The sequence below is a fragment of the Ammospiza nelsoni genome, chromosome 1, assembly GCF_027579445.1.
Source record: "Ammospiza nelsoni isolate bAmmNel1 chromosome 1, bAmmNel1.pri, whole genome shotgun sequence".
NCBI lineage: Eukaryota > Metazoa > Chordata > Aves > Passeriformes > Passerellidae > Ammospiza > Ammospiza nelsoni.
In genome coordinates, this window is record NC_080633.1 from 92,292,550 (window position 1) to 92,315,134 (window position 22,585).

Sequence of the window (22,585 nt, forward strand, 5' to 3'; positions counted from 1 at the left end):
GGTCTGGGAAGTTAAGACAGACATCAACAAGAAGTCCCACCTCATTTAAGAGATATTCTGAACACCGACTCTGCCACAACAGCTGGTGAAAATACTTTCTGAAATTGAAACTGTGAAAAATAACACATGCAAAACAAAACTGCTCACCCCTTGCATAAACCAAGTTTCCTACCTCCAAAAAAAGACAGCACAAACTTGCTTGTGAAGCTTAAGAGGGAACTTGTCTATTCAAGGTACCTTCCTTTACCCTCCACAGACTGACTGACTTTTAAAATGGCAGACTACTGTTATACCAGAAATTTTGGCCAACAATGGACAAAATAAGTTATGTATCTCTGAACATTTTTGGCAGTTAAACTGTACATAATTTGCTAACCTGAATCATACAAGAAAACAAATTTCCAACTCTGAAGGAGAAAAACCAACCACACTTTTATCCCTGAGATAAAAGTCCTTCTTTAACACATTGAGAATCAATAGTGGCATTTTGCCATTGCTAATTCCCAGAGAATTCATTAAACTGACATAACTTATAAGCTACACAGCAAAAAAAGAAAAAAAAATCTAACCAAGCACCCTTCTTTTCTCCTCAGTGGTCAAGAAATCACTAAACATAGAAGGAGGGGATGAAGTACTTCTCTTACTGGCAACAACAGCAACCAAAAAAATCTTCTTTTAATCTCTAAAGGGAGTGTGTCTGAGCAATTGCAGCAGACTACGTGGTTCTATATATGCCAGTTTCAAAGGGGGGTTCTAAATGGTAGCTTCACTGGTGCAATGGGAGAACATTTGTGATTTGAAGGGTATTTTAAGGCAGTGAGAGAAAGAAAGAAGTGATACTGAGCTCTGTTTTGGAAAACAGTGATTACACATGCTTTAGAATCTAACAAAACCTCTGAACAGATGCAAGAGAGGACATAACGTTTCTCTACTGCTCAAAAGGAATATTCATCTGTATGAAAAACTAAAAATTGCCAGCTTCCAAATAGCACATGAAAAATACGTACTTTTATAAGATCAGATACTCCTAAAAATACTTTTTTCTGGATGTTCAAAAGCAGTCAAGCATAAAGGGCACACTTAGCAACAAACATAAAATTCCTCAGAAGTCATAACAGTTTTATTATAAGAATTTATAGAATGAAAGTAACATCATTTCCATATGAATAACTCAATGCCTGGATACTTAATAAAGGAGGATAGTTGCAGCTATTTTATATCAGTGGGAATTGAAACAGCCTGTCTTTACACAGGGGAAAAAAATTAAGAAAAACACTTCCATGCACTGAATTCAACTTCAATATTCTGCATGTGTATTTCATCATTACCTAGAAAAATGGATTAACTATTTGAAAAAAGGTTGTTGTATGCAATGGCTACGTAGAGACAGAAAGGACTTACTGAAGAACTTGGAAAAAATCCCCAGCACATTTGAAAAGAAGCAGAAAATTCAGTAATGCTCTAAGCAAGAGACAAAAACAGTAATTACCTGACCATTCTGCTGTATGAACAAACTTATTTTGCAGTCATCACCACCACAAGCCAGTATTGGTACTAGAAAGGAAAAGAAGGTCTTCAATTTTTTATAAGATCTAATATTCTAGGACATGAAAAAATATAAATAATATAAAAATCAATATAGAAATATATCAAAATATAACAATACTAACAGATGGGCAAGTGTGATACCACTTTTTTAATGCTTTCTACATTAGCTGTCTAATAAATTAGTATCTTAAGAACACAGAACTGCAAATAATATCTATAAATATTTAAGATGCTAAAATGAGTAGTTTGCCTCAAGCTCGTATGTCTGTAGGAAGTTCAAGTATTAGAGTTTTTAATAAATTTTTCACTCAAGACCACTCAAGTCTTGAGTAGCAGCTGACTTCCACTATCTAACCTTAAAAATGCACAAACCCTGTAAGTCTATTGAATCAAACCAGAGAAAGTTATGTCTGAGGGGGTTAAAAAAAGAGAAGTTAGGCAGTGTATTAGTTCTTCTCTCCAACAGAAGAAGATGAGGAAAATAGTTAACAGTTACTCCACTCTTCTTTTTTTTTATATGTCATAAGAGGCAGCGTTACTGCTAGGGACTGAAACAGTAAAAGCAAATAAATTGATTATAAAACTATGAAGAAATAAGTTATAAGTTAAAGGCTAGACATCTGAATTTCTCAAGTCTGGACAGAAAACCAGACACTAAATTTCACTAAAATTAGCTACTTCTTTTAACAAAAAGCCTCAATGACATCCCTTCATATAGATAATTTTATCCTTACTATGGATAGATCAAAAATCAACTTGAATATTCATAATATCTTTATCCTCTATACTAATCTCTTCTTTCTAATTGTACCAAATCTGTGCCCAGTTATTCACTGTTCCTCTTGCACTTCTCAGCCACATTCCATATTCTCATAGTTCCATCACTTGCTTCCTCTCTCCAGCCTCTAAGTCACAATTCACCTCCATCTCCTCCTCTCTTTAATAGGTCTAAAAAACTGCTTTGCATCAAAGGTGATGAGCTGCTTTGAATGAAGACCTGGTCATCAGGCCCACAGAAATTGGGCAGGAGTGCCGTTTTCTTCCATAAAACACAATACAATGGATGTTCTTGAAGACATCACCACTCTTCCCTGAGAAACATTTTATGGGCCATCAATGCAGTAACATATTTACTCAATGGAACGAAACTTTAATTAAGAAAACCAAAGAGAGAATTATGATTTAGTTGCTGCTGAAGACAAATGCAAATACTTTCACTCAAAAAGTTCTATCAAGAAATATATCTATATATCCAGACTAGTATATAGTTTTCCACATAAATGCTTTGAGATATTAGAATTTGAATCTGATTAAGATAAAATTCCTGCAGAGGAAATAAGAAAAGTAAGTTGGATAAGCAGAGCTTTTCCCTCTGACTTGCTCTTTTTTTTTCACCTGTTGCAATTCACTTCTGAGGAGACAATTATTTACTGTCAGAGGCCATGCTACATCATGACAATTATCCAGGTCATAGGAAGAATCAGATTCTATGATAAACAGCTGATCAAGATTTGTAAAAAATAAATCCTATTGCCAGCATTTTATAGGCAGAATTTGTGCAAACACTGTAAGGCAAAAAGCAAGCAAGCAATCAAAACTGCAAAAAGCTCTTCTACAAGGCTAAACAGCAAATGTACAGAAATTCCTTAATAAAGAGGCTGCCAGAGAAGTAGTTAAGTTGCCTTCCAGCTGCAAATGACTGGTCAGGTTTTAATGAACAGTCTATCAGATTTCTCTATTTGACTTCTTGACAAAAGTGGTTCAATTATTTTTTTTTTAATAATTTTTTTCCAAGGACAATCAGTTAAAATCCTAGGCTCAGGAACATTACCTGAAAGTTAACGCATCCATTGCATATGCATCAATTTTCAATGCAAGCCTTAAATTTACTTTCTTGCTGAAATTAGAGGTTGCTGTAAATGCTTCAGGAAATGTAGTTTATGATTTTCAGAAAAGTAATTCTGTATTTAGCTCCTGACTTAAGAAATGCAGATTGTTCTCAAGAGAAAAGCTTCTTTGAATCCCTGTGCAGCTGACAACTTAGCCTTCGTAAAGATTTCTGAGCAACTCCTAAATTTATCCTAATCATTTTTCCCTGAAGATCATTAAAATTCCAAATTGCCATTAGAGATTAATGTTTCTGACAAATGATCAGCAGTGTTTTTTAATAATATATTTTAGCTACTTTATTTAGATTTCAGAATTAACATACGCCTCATCTATATGGACTACTATGCCAGGTTTAGGGAGAAAACACTAGCTATGCTTTATTAAAAGCTCCTTTACGGATTTCTACAGGAAATATTTCTATATATTTATGGTTCAAAATCTAAACTGTTCCTTTGCAATTTTATCAGCACAGGTCATCTGTATTGGAACTGGAACAAAAAAGGCAAATGTGTAGAAATTTTTTTTTTTAATTCCACACAAAATGAAATTTTTGTGCAAATTTAAATTATGCAAATTGAAAATAATTTCAGCTCTTGAGAAAATAAAGAACTCTTTTTTCAGTTTATGAGCACTGTACTGCTTTGGATAAATAATCTGAACTGGGATGGGAAGAGTTCATAATAAAAGATTGTCCTGCTCTCAATCTAACTTTAAGCAACACTGGTTTTGGGGACTCTGCAAAACAAAATCCTTGCTATTCTGCCATTCAAAGAAGCTTCAAACATTTAATGCAACTTGAATTTCAGAAACAGTTTTAAGAACTAACATGATAATTTTAATTCATGGTGGTTTTAGAATGTATGGTTACTTCTCTTATATACAACATTATTTCAATATTGAACAGATGCACTACTCTAGAGTGTTACAGTGAGACTTTCTTACCTGTACAGTATCCTAAATGAAGATATAATCTATTGTTTTGCAATCTGAATGTTATACTCAGACACCACAGGCACTTCACTTCTAAAGAATATTCACACTTGCAGTAATGATTTTAATTTACCCTCAAGCCTTTTAACTGCACCTCAACAAGCACATTAGTGCATTTACTGGAAAAGAGAGAGGTGTAAATATTCTTTAATGGTACAGATGCTGCTTTTGGTATCAGACATGCTCTGAAAACAGACACTGGCATTTCCAAATAGGAGAGCACATTGTGATAGAGCTTTCATTGCTCACAGAATTATCAAAGCCAAAGAAAAAGGTATGCTTGTAAGCATATCATCAGAACAACACATCAGTGTGGAATGCATGCAGCAGAGCTGAAAATTCCAAATACAGTAAGAAAATTCAGCACTTTTTCAGTTGGGAGCCTGGTAGGCCTCCATCCAGGTGAAAGACTCTAATGATACTTGAACCCAAATTTAATTAAACACATCTATCTGGCTTGAGGATACATCTGCTTTACCAAAAAAAGCTTCTACCTATTTGCACAAAAAGAATGTGTCTGTGGCAGCCTACAAAATCTAATATTTCTGTTAGCAGAAACCTACATAAACCATACTAAACAGGTTTAAGCAGTTCAGCATTTCAAATTTTTCACATTTAAGACTGAACAAACAGATGATAAACACTGCTTCGGAACTCATGATTTTCAATGCAGGCCTTCAGATTTTTTCTGAATTTTGCCCTTCAATTCAAACAACAAGAACAAACATGTGCAGCAGCACCACAAAGAGCAGGTGGAACTAACAGCACCATCCTATCCCATTCATTTACAGCATTGTTACCCTGGTTTAAAGCTTTCTATTGCAGGAGTTCAACTAAGCAACTCCGAGTGCCATTTTGAAGACACTGTAATCAGTCTTTGTTTTTAATTACTGAGAAGAGTCCAGAGAAAATCTTTAGGTACAAGAATCAGCTTAAGCAGATTTCACAGGAAACAAAAACTGTGGCACACAGGTCTGGAGTTAGCAAAACAAAAATCTGTTTGGGGGATTTCTTAGATTTTTCTTCCTGCATTAATATTCAAGATGTGCAGCTTTACTTACCATCGCTGCCAGGCAAGAAGGATAAGCAGACATCCATAACAAATCCATTTCCAAACTGCAGAATTTCAATGCATTTAGCTGGAAAACAGGAACAGACAGCATTGATCTCATTCACTGTAACTATTACAATTACACTGTCATTTCCTTCTATATTATACAGTTAAAATTTCCCATCCATTTTTATTTTAAGAAGCTGAAAAAAATCTACATTTTTTCAAAAGCATAAACAATAATATCATCTTCTGTGTGGCCATAAAAATTCATCCAGTTGGTTGGGTTAGAAGATAATGCTGTGTTAAATCTATATAGCTTCACTGTGGTAACACACCAGAAGCAATAAATATTACAAAATATATCCTGTGGCAACAGAATTCACAACAAAGGAAAATAAAACTGAATCCATTTTCTACAACGGCAGCTAGAGAAATTAGCAAAAACCTGCAAACATCCCTGAGACCCTGGAAATCATTAAATTAGTAAACTAGTAATCATTAAACTAGTAAATAAACAAGAAAATAGCAGAAAAAAATGTCTACAGCAGAAGAATTAGTTCCTCTATCACTGTAACCACACTAGTAAGACAAAATGGAAAAGATGAGACTTTGTGGGGTTCTTTGGGAGCACCAAAAATGCCTTCCAGAACATGGGACTTTAGACTGGCAACTCCATCTCTCTCACGTAGGCAAGGCAACACGAGATCTTCAAATACACCCAAGAAGGAAGAAAGTAGCTAAGGAAATGCAGTCACTAAACCTCAACCAGCAAACAACACCTTAAATCTCAATTATCTACCCAATTTATTTCTTATGCATTTTAGAATGTTGTTTTCCTGTATTTCCATGCAAGAGCCTAGTTTAACAGAATGTCAAGATCCCAAACTTCATTGGACTCAAGCCAATAAGAAAAAACAAGTGACTAATTAAACTTCATCTTTCTAACACCACCATTAATCATTTTACTATGTAATTCTACTTCACACATGCATACAGCTAGTCTGCCTCCACATTACAATGGTTCAGATTGTCATAACATGAATACATATTTTAAAAAAAAGTAAATTCAGGCCACACATCCCTGATCAAATATAAAGATAAATCATTCTGGAGAACAAATATGACCCAAGGCTTTCCAAGAGCAATACAGTGCTTTCATGTACTAAAGTCAGAAGACAAATCAATGTAGTTGCATTACAAGATATTAGTATTTAATAACTAATGGATAAGTATTCATCATTCTTATTTAGCCAGTATGTTATCCCTAACATTAAAAAAGTTACCTTCTGAACCATGCCGAGACCAGATTCTCACAGTAGAGTCAGAGGCTGCAGAAGCTATTAGCACATTTAAATCAGGTTCATCTGACTGGCAGACAGCATCCACAGCAAAAACAGCTTCTGTGTGGCCTTCGAGAGGAATGCTTTTCACAGCCTGAACACATGAGAAAATTTTTACAAAGTTTAAATTCCAGTAACTTAGGTGAGAAAACTTTTAAAGCAACTTTAGGAAAAAAAACCCAATATTTCAGGAAACCCAGAGAAGGGATACAGCAGCAATGAATATTAACTTAGTAAGACTTTGCGTACAGCTGAACAGAATTAAATGTTCCTGTGTACACTACACCCTCACTATGCTATAACCTCACCCTTCCTTGAGGGAAGTTGGAAACAGTACAGATAGTTAGGAAGAGTTTTCCTTCCTTTTTCTCCTTCTCTTGTCCCTCGCCCTAAGGAACATCTCACAAAAGTTTGGAGAACCTTAGTGAAGGAGACAGAGCAGAGAACACAATGCAATAAGCAGCAGCTGCAGCAGCTCTAGCAGCAATGTTTAGTGTGTTCTCACAAACCAAGACAGCTTTTTACTCCTTCAAAATGCCAACATGAAAAACAAAACCGCTAAATTTAGACAATGAATACAGGTGATTCAATTTGCAATCTGTTCCTCATAAACATAAAGATCAAAGTGAGAGGCTTTTAATTTTGCAACCAGAAGTCATCCAACATTTATTCAGATTTTTATCATAGACAGACTTGACATCTCTTTCCAAAATACAGCCTGGTAGGCCTCTGTGGGAATTTTTCATTGGTTGAATACAGAACTTTGTGTTTAAGAATTTACACTAGTCTAGAACTCCCATTAAAATGAGCACATTTAGCCACATTCTTTTGAAATTATTGCCATATGGCTGTGCACCACATCAGCAGAAAAAGTTTATTAAAAAGTCTGTAAGTAAACTTAAATAAATGCATGAACAGTTAAAATGGATCAGGATGAGAAATAACTCATTTCTGAGAACTTTCCCCCATGAAAATAGGTTCATTTCCCCCTACTATGCATTCTCATGCCTTTTAAAATGCCAAGTCTAATAACCTACTTTGAGATAGATGATGAAATGGGTTACCTACACAGCTATTCCCAACCCAGTGCTTAATAAGCAAGATATTAAAAGCTAGACAATAAAGTGGTTTTTTCATCCAAATTTCAGGTCATTTAGAAGGCACTTTCACACAACACTGAATCTCTTGCCTTACATTTTACAGTAGACATAATAAATTAGCATGTCTCCTTACTTTCCTCCATTTCTCTGAAAAAAGCCAATTGTTGCACAGATTTTTTAATTTTCATTTTTGTTAAACATCTACGCCAACTTGTATATCATCCTGGTCAGACTATCTATATACAAACCCACACTGTTGTACAGACTAACCAGAAATCACTAGAAATGGACATAAGGAAACAAGAAAGAAGGATACAGAAAATGCCAGCTCAAAATGGTCCTCATGGTTTGAAGGTTTTAAGGTTTTAAGAAAACTGCCATGTCAGATCAGAAAGTCGATGAGTCAAGAACAGACAGACAGAGTCTTTTGGACACCTAAACAAATGCACTCAATGACTGACAGGTTCGTTAATTTCTTTACCAACGCTGATTTGAAGAAGATGAACCACAGAAAAGAGGAAACAACATTTACAGTAATACATAGCAAGACAGAGTATCAAGAATTTCAAAGTGAAACAAATAGTATGAACCAGAAATACAAACAAAACAGATAATTTGTGATGTGAGATACTACCGCAGAGGAGATTTGAAAAGAGGTTATTCCTGCTTACCTGATTATTCCATGTTACTGTGTCTTTCCATTCCCAAAGAATAAGTTGTTTATCAGATCCACCAGAAATTAACTCTGTTTCAGCAGCTAAAAAATACGCTTTGGTTAGTCCGGTGTGCACTTAACTTTGTAACAGCAACATAAGCAGTTCTGCTGGTTACCACTCACAAAATATCAGTGGTAACCAAAGCTTCCACCAAAATAAAGGATGGTTAATAGGAGTTGCACTGTGCAGAACAGGTTTAGAGCAAAGATATTCCCTAAGAAAATGTAAGGAGAAAATTCTCAGGACTATTTAAAGTTCTGTGTGAAAGCGGTAAAAATACCTTTCCAGAAGACTCCCAAATCCAACAGTGTAAATTAATCTTTTGGAGTTTTGTTTGGTCTTTTTGGAAGATAGGAGAATAAAGCAAGAGAATTTAAACAAACAGAATTCAAAGCTTCACAAGAAAATTTAATTCCCAAGTTCCCTGAAAATAACTCTTTTTAATCATGTTTAAAAGAATGTTTCAGTGCAACCCGTTGAAAGGACAGCAGTTTATATCACTATTAAAAACTAATGTTTGCACCTCAGTACCTCTCAAAAAAAGGAAGCAGCACATTACATTAACGTCTAATTAATAGTCACATTTCTCTTCTTCAGTGAGAAATGCCTAAGGGCAAGAATATATGCCTATGCATATATTGCCAAGAACATATTGCCTGCACTAAGCAATGTTAAATCCTGGAATTACTATCCAGCAAAAGTCTCATAAATGTCTCAAACATCTTTCTGAAGACTCTTTTTTTCGAGCACATAACCTCTATGCCACTTCAGAGCTTTACACTCAGAGACTGCTGAAAAGGCATTCCAGATCAGTTTACAAGTCAAAACATGCAAAACTCCAAACCTTACTGAAGAGACTGGTGGAAGAACAAGCAGCACAAGCCATCGACCAGTGTGAGCTGCCACAGCCCCCGGCAAGCATCCTCCTGGGGTGCCCCTGTCTGTGGGGCAGGAGCAGAGATCCCCTCACCAGAGAGCTCACCTGGGTTTGGCAGCTCACATTCCTGCAGAGGCGTTTGTCAACATGAGGCCACACCTCGAGTACTGCATCCAGCTCTGAGCCTCCCAATTCAGGAAGGGCACTGAAGTGCTGGAGCAGGTCCAGAGATGGGCAATAGAGCTGATAAGGGTCTGGAGCACACACTTCATGAGTGGCTGAGGGAGCTGGGCATGTTTAGCCTGGAGAAGAGGAGGCTCAGGGCAGGCCTTACCATTCTCTACAACCACCTGAAAGGAGGGAGTAGCCAGGTGGGGGTCGGTCTCCTCTCCCAGCTAGCAAGTGACAGGATGAGAGAACAAAGTCTTAAGCTCCACCATGGGAAGTTTAGGTCGGACATCCAGGAAAATTTCTTCACAGCAAGGGTGTGAAGAATGGGCTGCCCAGGAAAGTTGTGGAATCACTGTCCCTGCAGGTATTTAAGGAAAGAAGGGACGTGGCACTCAGTGCCATGGTCTAGTTGACACGGTGATGTTGGGTCACAGGTTGAACTCGATGATCTTAAAGACATTTTCCAAACTAACTGACTGTGTGAAAATCCCTCCTGGAAACTAGGCTTAAGGCGAAAAGATACACTGCAAGGCTCGCAGTTCCCCATTTCCCTGAGTGTACAGCGCAGCCCCGCTGCAACCGAGCCTCCCCCGCCTCCTCTGCCCTGCAAGGGCAGCAGCGCCCGCGGCCCGAGGGGAACCGGCCCCGGCCCCGGGCCCAGCGCGGCACCGCCTCGCTACTCACCGCGGTCCCGCCGGCGGACCCAGCGCACGCAGTTCACCCTGCCGGCGTGGCCGCGGAGGGCGGCGACCGCTCGCCTCACCTGCGGAACAGACAGACAGACAGCACCGAGCGTCAGGGAACGGTCCGGGTCCTGGTGTCGGTCCCAGTCCCGGTCCTGGTCCCGGCGCCCCCCCAGAGCGCAGCAACTCACCGCCGGGTCGTAGAGGATGACGTCGTGGCAGCTGCCGAAGGCGAGGAGGCCGCCCCGGCCCCAGGCCACGACGCCGCCGCCCGCCCGGTTGGCGCAGCAGGCGATGTGACAGACGGACACGGGCGCCGCCATCTTGGCCTCCGCCGCGTGCGCGACCCCGCGCGGCTCCCGTGGCAACGACCCCACGCGGGGCGGGGCCTGAGGGCGCTGACGGCTGGGGGGGGGTCGGTGGCGGATTCTGCGTCTCTTGCCCCTTTTGCCGACACCTCAGGGGTTTCAAAAGTGTAAAACTTTTCTCTTTCCTGGGTCCTGTGAAGAAATTCGTCCTAGTGCCCAACCTAGATGTCCCCCGGTGCAGTTTAGGGCTGTTTCATCCTGTCGCTGAGAGAATAAAGGTACCCCCACCTTAATCTGTTTTCAGGGAGTTACAGGGATTGATAAAGTTGCCCCTGAGCCTCCTTTTCTACAGGCGAAACAAGCCCAGCTCCCTCAGCCATTTCCCGTAGGATTTACCCTATGGGCTCTTCACCAAGTGGGAGAGCTGAGTATCAGAGATGGTGTCACTGACCCCCATTCCTGGGCTGCTTCCATCACCTGGGAAAAAGTTGGTAACACCTGCTGACAAAGAATCATGCTCAAATTAAGTTTCTGACGTCGGGATGTATTTAATATAACCATGTATGATGTCCCTAAAATTACTGTCATGGAAAGCACGAGGATTTGCAATTGAGCAATGGCCAGGCTCAACTGCTTGATCTGAATATGTTTGAATACCTCTGCTTTTCAGGGAAAAAAAATGAGAACAGAGCAATTAGTAAATTCCATCTGTTACATTTTTGTTTTTTCATTCTTGATATATTTATTGCCCCTCCTGAACAAAAAATTGAAATCAAGAAAAAAAAATACTGCAGAGGTATTCTAATTTTACTTGCATGGTCGCTGGCCTTGAGAAACAGGGTTACAATGCAGGGTATTTCACTGGATAGATGTGCTCAAATTGTATCAGCCCCTTGGCTTCACAGGTTCAAGGACTTTGCTGGTCCCCAATAGCCACAGCTGCAAACAGCTGCCCCACAGGCTGAGTAGGAGCCTCAGCAGGACCTTCAAGACATCCACTCTTGAAAGATGAAACACGAAAAAGGCTGTGGAGCAGAAGCCAGGTTGAAGTATAAATGGAGAGCTCAGCTATGCAAGAATCAAAAGGGAGAGAAACAGAGATGTGCCTCCTGTCCCCAAATCACACCTAAGATAATCCTGAAATAACTGAAAGTGAACTGAAAAGCTGAAAAGTCTGGGCTGGAGGGAGAGCTGGAGGCTTTATGGGGCTGTGCAGGAGGTGGGGGTAGGAAGAGAAAGCAGTGAAAAGCAAGCAGGCATCCAGAGGAAACACTCTGCATAGCACATGGAACATTTTGGTCCTAAATCTTTCCTGCCAGGCCTTTATCTCTCCGTGTGTTCTGGAGTCCTGGCTGTAACCTGACACAAAACCACTGCAGATAGGCACAGTTGTTTTCCAGTGGGTATGAGAGGAAGGAAGCTGTGCCTGATCACACAGCAGATACAGCCAGAAATGTTAGCTGCTAGGGAAACAAATGACTCCTTGCAGAAAAATGCATGGATCTAGTCATCAAAGCATGCCTTGACTGAGGAGTGCTGGCATGAGCTGCCAAGGATGGCTGTGCAGCAGTCAGGTTGCACAGCAACCCCTTCTCAGCAGGCCTTGCCAGGGCTGGAGTCAGGGCTCTGGCAGAAGGAGGTCGGGCACTGCCAAAATCATGGGTCATGTTATAGGAATTGCATCTGTTGCTGTGGGAACAAAGCTGGCTCTGGCTGGGATTGTAAGCATAAGTGCAGGCTTTTCCAAGATGGTTTGGGTGAGAGACTCCTCTGTGACACAAAAAGTTAACCTGACTGATAGATAACCTGCTGCTTTTGCTGTCCTGCAAACAGTTTTACTGGAGTGCTGCTTGGATTGGAGAGACTGGGGGTTCTGTCCTGCCTGAGGGTGCCAGGGCAGTGCAGGGTTTTGTGGGGCTGGTCCTTGCACACCTCAGGGTGCTTTCCCAGCCAGTTTGAGATAACCCATTGTGGAGGGCTGCTAGTGCCAAGTATTGACAGTGATTGCCTCTTTTCCCCAAAAAAAGGTCTGTCACTGTCACCCCTGTGCCACCCTAACAGAGTCCAACACTGAGAGAACTGGGATGAATCAACACAGAATATGGACTCAATAGTGCCATGAGGAATGCTGCAGCAGCACCATGGTGCCATAGCTAAAGAGGCACAGGAAGGTGGATTTATGTCCAGACAGATCAGTGCAGGTGAGCCTAGTTTCTTACTTGTCATAAGTACTCTGTCTGACCAAGGCCTCATTCAAATGAGACTCTGAGACTTCGGTCAAACCCAAGAAAGTTTTTTTTGGATTTCTAATGTTACAGGATCTTCTCTTGAAACTGAAATATCTGGAGGATATTGTATGAGAAGTCTAGAATATCAGATAATTACTATAGAACGAGTATGCCTTTTAGGAACACATACTTTATAAGGAAGTAATAGTGATGGTCAGTGGTGTTACAAGGATAGAAAAGGACATGCTCTAGATTTGTCACCAGCTGCCAGTCTTCATAGCTAATGTCCTCATGAAATTAAAATCTCCTTTAGAGGCCCAGAGAAGTTTGTGCTTCCTTCCCCTCACATCTGTCCTTGTTTTACTTTATATTCCCAGAAAAGAATTTCTTTATTTTTCAGAAATATATGTAAAAATAATCTTCCTCTTTTTCTCCCTTTGGTGTAACTTTTGAGACACAGGAAGAACTCAGTTCATTGAACGTCAGAGATGGTTGTTATGGTGCCTAAGCAGACTTCAAAAGGCACTCCACAGTTTTGTTCATATCTTTTGTGTCCCTGTGTGGTTCTGCCAATGGAGGTACATCAACAAGCTCTGATAAGGGAGATACTACTTGAACAAAAGCTTTCTTGAGCTGGAAATCATTTTTCTAGTTAGTTAGGCATTGGAAAAACTTCTGTTCCAATAGTAATTTAGTAGCAACACAGTAATTTTGTATAGTAATAGTAATTTTGATGGTAGATTCATGTTTACAAGGGAGGTTTTGCAGACAGAGGTGGCTTGGGGCCCTTCATGTCCTCCCTGCCCAACTCAGTTATGCCTACAACTTTATGAGGGAGATGGAGAAAATACAACACTAATCAAAAAGTTGTATTTAGTGCTTAATATACTTATCTATGTCTAAACATCGAGATGAAAATATAATAATGTCGCAAATGTGTTAAATCAAAGTTTAACGCTTTCTTTCATTGGGTGAAATCTTCTTGATTTATAGGAATATATGTTAATAGACAGGAGTCATTCTACAAGACACTCTGAAAAGCAGCAGTCACATGTTAGGTTTACACTTTAATTATATGTAGTTAAGTTCAACAGAAGAAAGTTCAAAAGTTGTTAAATGGGTAAAGCCAGTACTCAAAGGTTGGGGGCCTTGTTCATGCAAGTTGTTGAACTTAGCCTATCTTTATATGTCTTCAACCCTATCTTTATGTGTCTTCATTTTATACATGCTTATGAAGTAATCCCTAATGAAATTGCCTCATATACAAGTTACTGTTTGCTATTTTTACTTTAGGTTGTTTGCTTCAGTAGCAACCTGGATGAGTAGTGCCTGGTGAATGAGACAGCTATTTAGTATTTTAATGTCTCCTCATTAGCTATATCATGGCCCTAGGCCTTATTTGTTGTACAGTTGTCCTTTCTGTACAGCACAGAATTATCTTTTTCCATAGCCAGGTTTTTGTTTTGTTTTGTACCTTCTAGGGCCACAGCACCTAAATGTCTCAGAAAAAACTTTACGAGTTACATTTTTCTTTATAAGATAACTCTTAGGCAGAGGGGTATTATTATATTCATTTCCTGGGGTCAGTTTCTGCCTAGACCAGAATTCATAATAAAATCACAGACTCATAGAATGGCTTGGGTTGGGAAGGACCTTAAAAATCATCTACTCTCAAGCTCCTGCCATGCTCAAGGACACCTTCCACTACACCAGGTAGCTCAGGGCCCCATCCAACCTGGATTTGAACACTTCCAGGGAAGGAGCATCCACAGGTTCTCTGGGCCACCTGTTTCAGTACCTCAGCACTATCACAGTACAGAATTTCTTCCTAATTCCTAACCTAAACCTGCTCTCTTTCAGTTTTAAGCCATGCCCCCTTTTCCTATCACTACACTCCTTGATAAATAGTCCCTCCCTTATTTTCTGTACTTTCCATCCACTTTAGGTACAAGAAGGCTGCTCCAAGATGTCCCCAGGGACTTCTCTAGGTTGAGCAACCTGAAATGTCTCAAGCACCATAGGTCTTTAGGGGTGAAATGCCCATTGTGGAAGACACAGAACAACATTCAGGAGAGTGACAAGCCACCCACAGCATCCTTTGCCTCCAGCTTGGATTGAGAGCATTCAAAACTTGTAAATCAGATTCCAGCCCTGGGACACTTCTAAAGGCTGTGCCAAGGTTTCATCTGAGGGATCAGAGCTGAAGCACTGAGAAAATAAATATTAAACAATAGTGACCAAAACCCATAAATATGAGTTCAAATAATTTCCCAGCTTCACAGGGGATATTGTGTACAACAGCTGGGAGCAACTCCATTGCCTTTGACATCTTGAAAACAGATCCAGCCTCTTTCTTTTTGCCAGCTGTGGGGTCTGTGTTGGAAGGCATTCCACTGCATGGAGAATACTAATTTGTGGGCTTGCTAGGATTTCCTTCCCTTGAGCATGCACCTACCAGATTTGATGCCAGAAGGGATGATCAAGGAGAAGTGTCATTCTCAAAGTTACTAATTCAGTCCATTAAAATTCAGCATCAAACTGTTTTTCAAATGCCACTGGAATCATTCTGGAATTGTAGGTCCTGTATTCAATAAAAGTTAAGATTTCTAGTGTATCTTGAGTATAATGTAAGCCTGGGGCATCCTTTCCAAGTAATTTTCTCAAGATAGAAAAGCAGATATTGTTACTTGAATAGATTTAATTTTAAATGTTTAGAGTACATTTTTAGAAATAATTTCTCCCTTAATTCATCTCACTGAAGACTGAAGGTTGAATGATGCTGGTGAACGAAGCTGAACTGAACAAATCTTAACTGTAGCTATTCCCATTTTTCTTGAAGGCTGTATTTTAAGTATTCTATGAATAGCTTAAATCCCCACTGCCTAAATGGATTTCTGATTTTCTACAGAAAAAAAAACCCTAATTATTTAGAAATACAATTCAAAATTAGTTCTACAAACAATGACTGTAATTGCTGGCTGAAAGAAATTTTGCATAAAATCTCTCTGATATTCTTTTTTTTTTTTTTAAATGAAGACCTAACACAAACATGACCTAGAAAATTGCTTGGGAAGAAGAAAAGAGAAGAAGGATGAAACAGCTTGTCACATAATCAAACTGATTATGCATTATGTTTTTGAAACAGAAGCTCTAAAAAGAGACATGATAATGGGCATTCATTCCAGAGAGCGTACGTGTACAAACACACATGCACACACACACAAAAGAAAAAGTACATGGAAATACCATCTGCAGTAATTAAAGTAATATTTTACACTTAAATTCTGTATTAGCAGCAGTTCTTGTAGGACTTGTATAGGATATTGTTCTACACCACATAATAGTATCTCCCAAACCCAAAAATAAGTTTTGTAATAATCTCCCGATGCATCTCTTCATGCTCATTTAAAAAACCCAAACATAACACATTGAGTTAATATCAGTTGGTCATTTTATTTGCACACACACACATTTATCACATAGCCACATCCACTGCATATATATTTTAAATGCGTTTGATCATGAAAGGGTTTTGTACAAGTTACATAACCTCCAGAAGGAGATGCCTGATCCACAGCCTTCAGCTTTCCAAAGGAGTCAGAGATCCGCAGTATTAGATGAGGCTTTGATTCAGAGGTCTGGTTACTGACAATAGGACCTGGCAACCTTTTTTATCTGTATGATAATGCCACACTTCCCTGCTCTTTGTCACCCTCTCACTCCCTCCCAGTAACTTGGTGAGCACAGGCAGGAAAATTAATAACCTGGTCTGGTCCTGCTGGTCTGAGGCTGTCATGGGTTTCAGCTCAGGGGAAGTACAAACAGCATTATAAGTTTGTAGGAGGAAATCCCCATTCCCAATGCTGAGTTCTCAAAGACACATGTCTGCTGAGTCTCACAGCTGCAACGAGGAGAGGAACATGACACAGCATATCCTATGCTCATACAGCAGCCTTCTTGTGTTGGGTGAAAATTCCTCTCCTAGGAAAGATAATGAAAAACTCTCTCACTTCTGTCAAAATTCTTGTTTAAAACTGGGAACTGGGGGGATGTTTCTCCTTTTTTTTGGTATTTTTCCCTTTTGGTGTACATTGGTATACAAAGTTTCTGTAGTAGACATCAACGTCTTAGGAGAATTTGATGAACTGCTTTACTACACATTGTAGATGAAGTATTAAGAAAGGCTTGAACCTGTCCCACCACAGGGGCCACAGAGTGCCCTGTGCCATTAAGTTGGAGTTGGCATCATAGGTGATTCTGTTGCTTTTCCCCTGTCACCCATAGCAGGACAGAGCCCAGTCAGATGCCACAAGCCACAGAAGAGAAATACAAAACACTTTCTTTTGCAAAGGGAAATGTGCCTTCTGTTTGATGTGGCTGACCTTAAATAAGTGCCTCAGAGGAAGACTTCATACCACACCAGCATTAAGAAAACATTGCTAACAAGAAAGGTATTTCCTACTGAGATATAAGACTGAATAATAGTTGATGGTATAGAAATTTAGAAGGGAAAAATATTGAGTGAACATGAGGAAAAAACCCCACTCATAAATTAGTTAAAGCATACCAGTTTAGGAAATTGCAGTGTCATGAACAGGAACTTGTGATATCTCTTCAGATTTAAGGTAGTGAGATATGCTTTGCACTTAAACCTAGAGTTCAGCCTCCTTCTTCTGCATAATAATTCTAAAAAACATACTCTTTGGACATTGAGCAATTATTTTGATACTCAAAACTAATTCATGGGATAAAACAGAAAAAATGAAAATGAGTTTGCATAGGAAAAACACCATGAAGCTGAGAGAATGTGAAACATGAAAATATAAAAAGCTGCATCATTTTAACCATTGAGAAAAACACGTACAACATGCAGCTCAAGCTGGCATTTCCAAGCACATTATTTTTAACTCTGACATGCTAAAGTGTTTTGAGGCAAAGTATTTTGTCTACATTTCCAGTCATAAATTAAACCGTTTAAAGAAGTAAAATACTGAAGCATGGATGTCTAGAGAACTAGGGCAAAAGCAGTCTCTGCACCAGTGAGCCTTACAGGACATTCTGCAAATAGCTTTGCATGAAAGAACCAGGCAGAAGGGGCATCTACCAAAAGCCTGCAGTGCACACTGAAATTCACCCGTGAGAATCAAACTTCTGCACACTCAGCAGTAATAGCACTCAGAGAGTAGATCCTTACCTTTCATGCTGCATTAACTGTCAACAAAACCAAACTTACACAAGGCTAGGGTAAACTTTTACCTCATTTTGAGTGCATGAAAAATTGTCATTTCACCAAGGAATATTGTCAGCGTAAATTGCAACATGCCTCATAGCTCCTTCCCCAGTTCTTCAGTTTCTTCCATCCAAAAAGTCCATCATTCATGTAATCAGCAGCAGGAAAACTTTGCTTTTGCCAGGCTTTCCCTATAGTCCAAGACATGAAGAGCTACATCCTCCTGATTATACGTAAATATTGTAGTGAAAACAGGTTGGAGAAAGAGATCTGGGAATTTTGATTGATTGATTGATTGATTGATTGATTGATGGCAATTTGAATATGGGTCAGCAGTGTGCCCTGAGCCAATCACATCCTGTGGTGTGTCAGGCACAGCATTGCCAGCCGCTTGATGGAGATTATTGTCCCTCTCTGCTCTGCACTGGTGCAGCCTTAGCTTTAATATTGTGTGCAGTTTTGGGAACTACAATGCAAGAAGGATATCAGACTGTTGGAGTGTGTCCAGAGAAGCCAACCAAGTTGACAAAACGTCTTGAGGGCAAGACTTCAAGAGATGGCTGAGGTCACTCAGTGTGTTCAGTTTTGAGAAGAGACGGCTGAGGTGTAGCATCATTGCAGTCTACACCCTCTTCCAGGGGGGCAGTGGAGGAAGAGGGGGTGCTGAGCTTCTCTTTCTGGTGACCAGAAATAGGACACGAGGAAATGGAATGAAACTGTGTCAGGGGAAGTTCAGATTCTTCACTGTGATGGTGATTGGTCACTGGAACAGGCTCCCCAGGGAAGTGATCATGGCACTAAGCCTGTCAGAATTCAAGGAGTATCTGGATGATACCCCTAATTATATGGTGTAATTTTAGTAAGTCATGCAAAGAGCAGGGAGTTGGACTCAATGATCCAAATGGGTCTCTCCCAACTTGAGGCATTCTATGATCCTTTTCCTAGTCTGTCATTACCTTCTAGAAACTTTTTTCTCCTTTTCATATCCTTTTCCCTCCCCTATTCACTTCCCTGTTTCCAACTTCTTGTGTTCAAGGAGCTGGCAATCCTGACCATCCCTGTTCCCCTGGGCCTTGTACACAGGGCTGGAGCAGCCCTGTGTGGGAGCCACCCCACACCAGCCTGAGCTGCACTGGTGTCTGTGGGATGGAGATAACATTCCAAGCTGTTGGAAGACTGTCTGTTAGCTGGACAGCCCCCTCAGATAATCTGTAATTTACAGATTAACAAACTGTTGAGAAAGCTGACTTTTGTGTGGATGAGAGGGTGGGGCACAGCTCTCCTGTCTGGGAGAGGTGTCCATGGAGGAGTGAGTGATTAGCTCAGTAGGTTGGAGCATGATGCTATTAACACCAAGGTCACTGTTTGATCCCCATACAGGCCATCCACTTTAGAGTTGGACTCAGTCTTTCTGGTGCCTTGCAACCCAGAATATTCTGTGTGATCACATTTCTCTGTGACCCCAAGCAGGCACAGGTGGATGTTGCCCAGCAGGGTCCTTGGGCTGTGCCAGGTTGGACAGGTCCCCTGCCTCCAGGGTCACCTCACCTGCGTCACAGTCACAGAGCTGTCCCCAGGCAGCTCCCACACCATACCAGAAACTTTGCCTCCTACGTGGCTTGCCTGTATCTAACCATGCAGCAAAAAGCTCTGTGAGCATCCTTCAGGAACAGAGTTTTCTTGTGAGAAAATCCTATATTAGCTCAAAGAATCAAAAAGGGGAGGATGGGAGAATGTCTCTCCATGGACAGGATCTGCTCTGCATGGAATTCCTTGGGGAAATCCATCTGTCTCCATCAGATGCTGCATGAGCACAAGAGTGCCCAGCATCTGAAGGGATATAAATTGTATTCCTTGTATATATACATTCCTCTTCTTATTGTACAAAACCTGCTATTTTATGAATTTGTTTAATTTTCTAACCTTTCTTGTTGATACCCGTAACAAGCCCTGCTCCGTCCCTTTCCCCCTTCACCTCATACCCTCTCCAGTGCAGAACAACCTCCTCTGCCTCTTCCTCACCACAGGCATAACCCTGCCCTCTAATCCCACCATCAGCTCACTTCCCCCTCACAGCCCTATGAGCCAGGCCATAGAAAGGCTTTGAGATGCTCATGAAATGGTATAAAGTCCAGGTACAGGGAACTGAAAGATTCTGTCGCCCACCTCAATGTGTTTGCACTACTTTTCTATTTCTCATACTGTAACATACTCCCTTAAAAAAAAAAAATGCTTTAGAAGTTGAGACATCTGCACTGAAGACTTGCATACATGCCTTGAGCAGACACCAGCTACACCAGGCTGGGGAGTTGTGTATCACTCCCACACTACTGATGTGCCTAATGCTACCAAGTCACCCAAAATCATAATAGCAAGCAAGAAGCTGCTGAGATGACTTCTACTCGCACGCTTCTCTGCTTTTTGTTGAGCACTTTGTGAGACTGGCTTTAAATTATTCTGTTTTCAATGGCCTTTTACTTTTTTTTTTTTTTTCCTGACTGTCACTAGTCATCACCTGACTTGGAAGTGCTCAGGATCTGGGGAGGCCAAGGCATTTTGGTTTAGCTGTCAGGTGAGGCTTGTGACAGATGGCAGAACTTTATTCTTAATGAGAAGTTTTTCCAGCACAGGTCTCCAGCGAGGGAGTCCTCCCTCCCCAAGGCTGCAGTGAGCCCAAGGTCACTGCAGCAGGACACGCTCTGGTGAGTAGCAGGGAAAAGCACAAGCCCTGGGGAGTCTGTAACAGTCTGCAAGTGCTGGTGTTACCCTGAGGACTGTTCTACATTTTGAACACCTGGGTCATAATAAGGATGGCAACAAAAGGATAAACCTTTAGCCTTGGGAAAAACTGAAAAAGGTGCCTTCACATTTGGAGCCAAGAAAACAAGAAAAAATTGTGTCATTTACTTGGACTTTATTGCAGTCAACTGCATCAAAAATTAGTCATCTTTGTAGAGTTTTTAGTAGAAGGAATGACTAAATTATAATAAGCACAACATTCTTATTTTACAATACAGTACAAAAACAACCAAAGTATTAGCAGATAAGCTCTAAAACTATAGACCCAGCTTCTTATGGTCATATTTGAATTGTATAATCTCTAAAAATTCTTTCATATTTTTCAAGTTGTATACCAATAGAATTGTTATCACAGTCTTTTCCAAATTCCTAATAAAAGGCTTCAATGTGAATGAAAAAATTATGGCATGTGGTCATTATTAGCTTTATGATATGTAAGAGTCATGATCTCTCTGTTGTATATTTGTAACTTTCTGCATAAAAATTTATATCTAAACAATATTTTCTGATCCCTTTTTCCATATGTAGCATCTCTTAGGAAGTAAACACAGATTTTCTTGTACTGTAAAAAAGATGCCAATGTTCTATATGTTCTATAAAATGCTAGGAAAATGTTTTAAACATGATCTTTTTTTTTTCTACATGAGCCTTTTTTTCTCCTTAGATCTGTGAAGAGAATATATTTTCCTTCTTGCTATTTCCATCACATGCAGGAAAAATTTATTTTTCTTAATTTAATCATAATATCATAGAATGGTTTGGGTTGGAAGGGACCTTGAAGATCATCTAGTTCCAACCTCCCTGCCATGGACAGGAATGACTTTCACTAGATTAAGTTGCTCAGAGCCCTATCCAGCTTGTCCTAGAACACTCCCAGACATTTAGAGAACTCCTAGAATAAATCTAATCTCTCCCTGGATGTAAAAAGCATTACAGGAGCTGTCCTAGGCTGCTAGAAATTGTTATACTTCTCTTGGAGCAAATCTTTGATTGTTTGCATCTTCTGAAGGCTTGTTTCTTAACTGTGGTAAAAAAGTGGCATTTTATTCTTTACTTTAGTAAGTGTTCAATATGCCCAGTAAGCTATGATATGAATAAATTTATTGGAGCCCCAGTACACTATAAAATCCTCTTATGAATGTTGGAAATTTATTCTACCATTTTCAGAGCAGCAGTTGAAAAACAAATTGAATAAATTTTAGATGGGTGTTCATGAAATGGAAAAAAAAAGAATCATCAGCCTCTTAGGCAGATTTTTCCCTTTCTAGTTTTTTTTGTTTTTATGACATAGAATGGAATTTGTTTTTATGACATAGAAACAGGATGTACCTTCCCTATTTTATTATAGATAATTGCATCCAAATCTTTCCATATATTAAGAATAACTCATTTTCATACATCTTTGGGCTTTTTTTTTTTATATTCTGCATCACTATTATTCCACATTTTGGTATATCTATTTGTCCAGAACTATACCTTTTTTCAAAACAGGCTATCAGATGCAATTTGACAGTATTTTTGAAGAAGCTCTGATAAACAAAGAATGACTAATAGGGGTTTTACCATTATTCCACATCACAGTTCACTTCCAAGTGAAAACCTCAGCCTACATTTTTAAGGATGCTATTTGTATGAGCAGCCTGTTTGTTTG

At 39.8% G+C, this 22,585-nt stretch overlaps 1 protein-coding gene across 2 annotated transcripts in view; it reads right to left on the reverse strand.

Moving 5' to 3' along the window:
• Positions 1–10,692, reverse strand: part of ELP2 (elongator acetyltransferase complex subunit 2) — a 37,906-nt gene extending 27,214 nt beyond the window's left edge. For both annotated transcript variants that reach the window (XM_059469723.1, XM_059469712.1), the window contains exons 1-6: positions 10,561–10,692; positions 10,371–10,449; positions 8,594–8,679; positions 6,766–6,916; positions 5,490–5,567; positions 1,490–1,554 (exon numbers count right to left, since the gene is read on the reverse strand). In XM_059469723.1, the coding sequence (XP_059325706.1) occupies positions 1,490–1,554; positions 5,490–5,567; positions 6,766–6,916; positions 8,594–8,679; positions 10,371–10,449; positions 10,561–10,692 (591 nt within the window). The remainder of the gene's footprint in view (positions 1–1,489; positions 1,555–5,489; positions 5,568–6,765; positions 6,917–8,593; positions 8,680–10,370; positions 10,450–10,560) is intronic.
• Between the last annotated feature and the right edge of the window lie 11,893 nt (positions 10,693–22,585).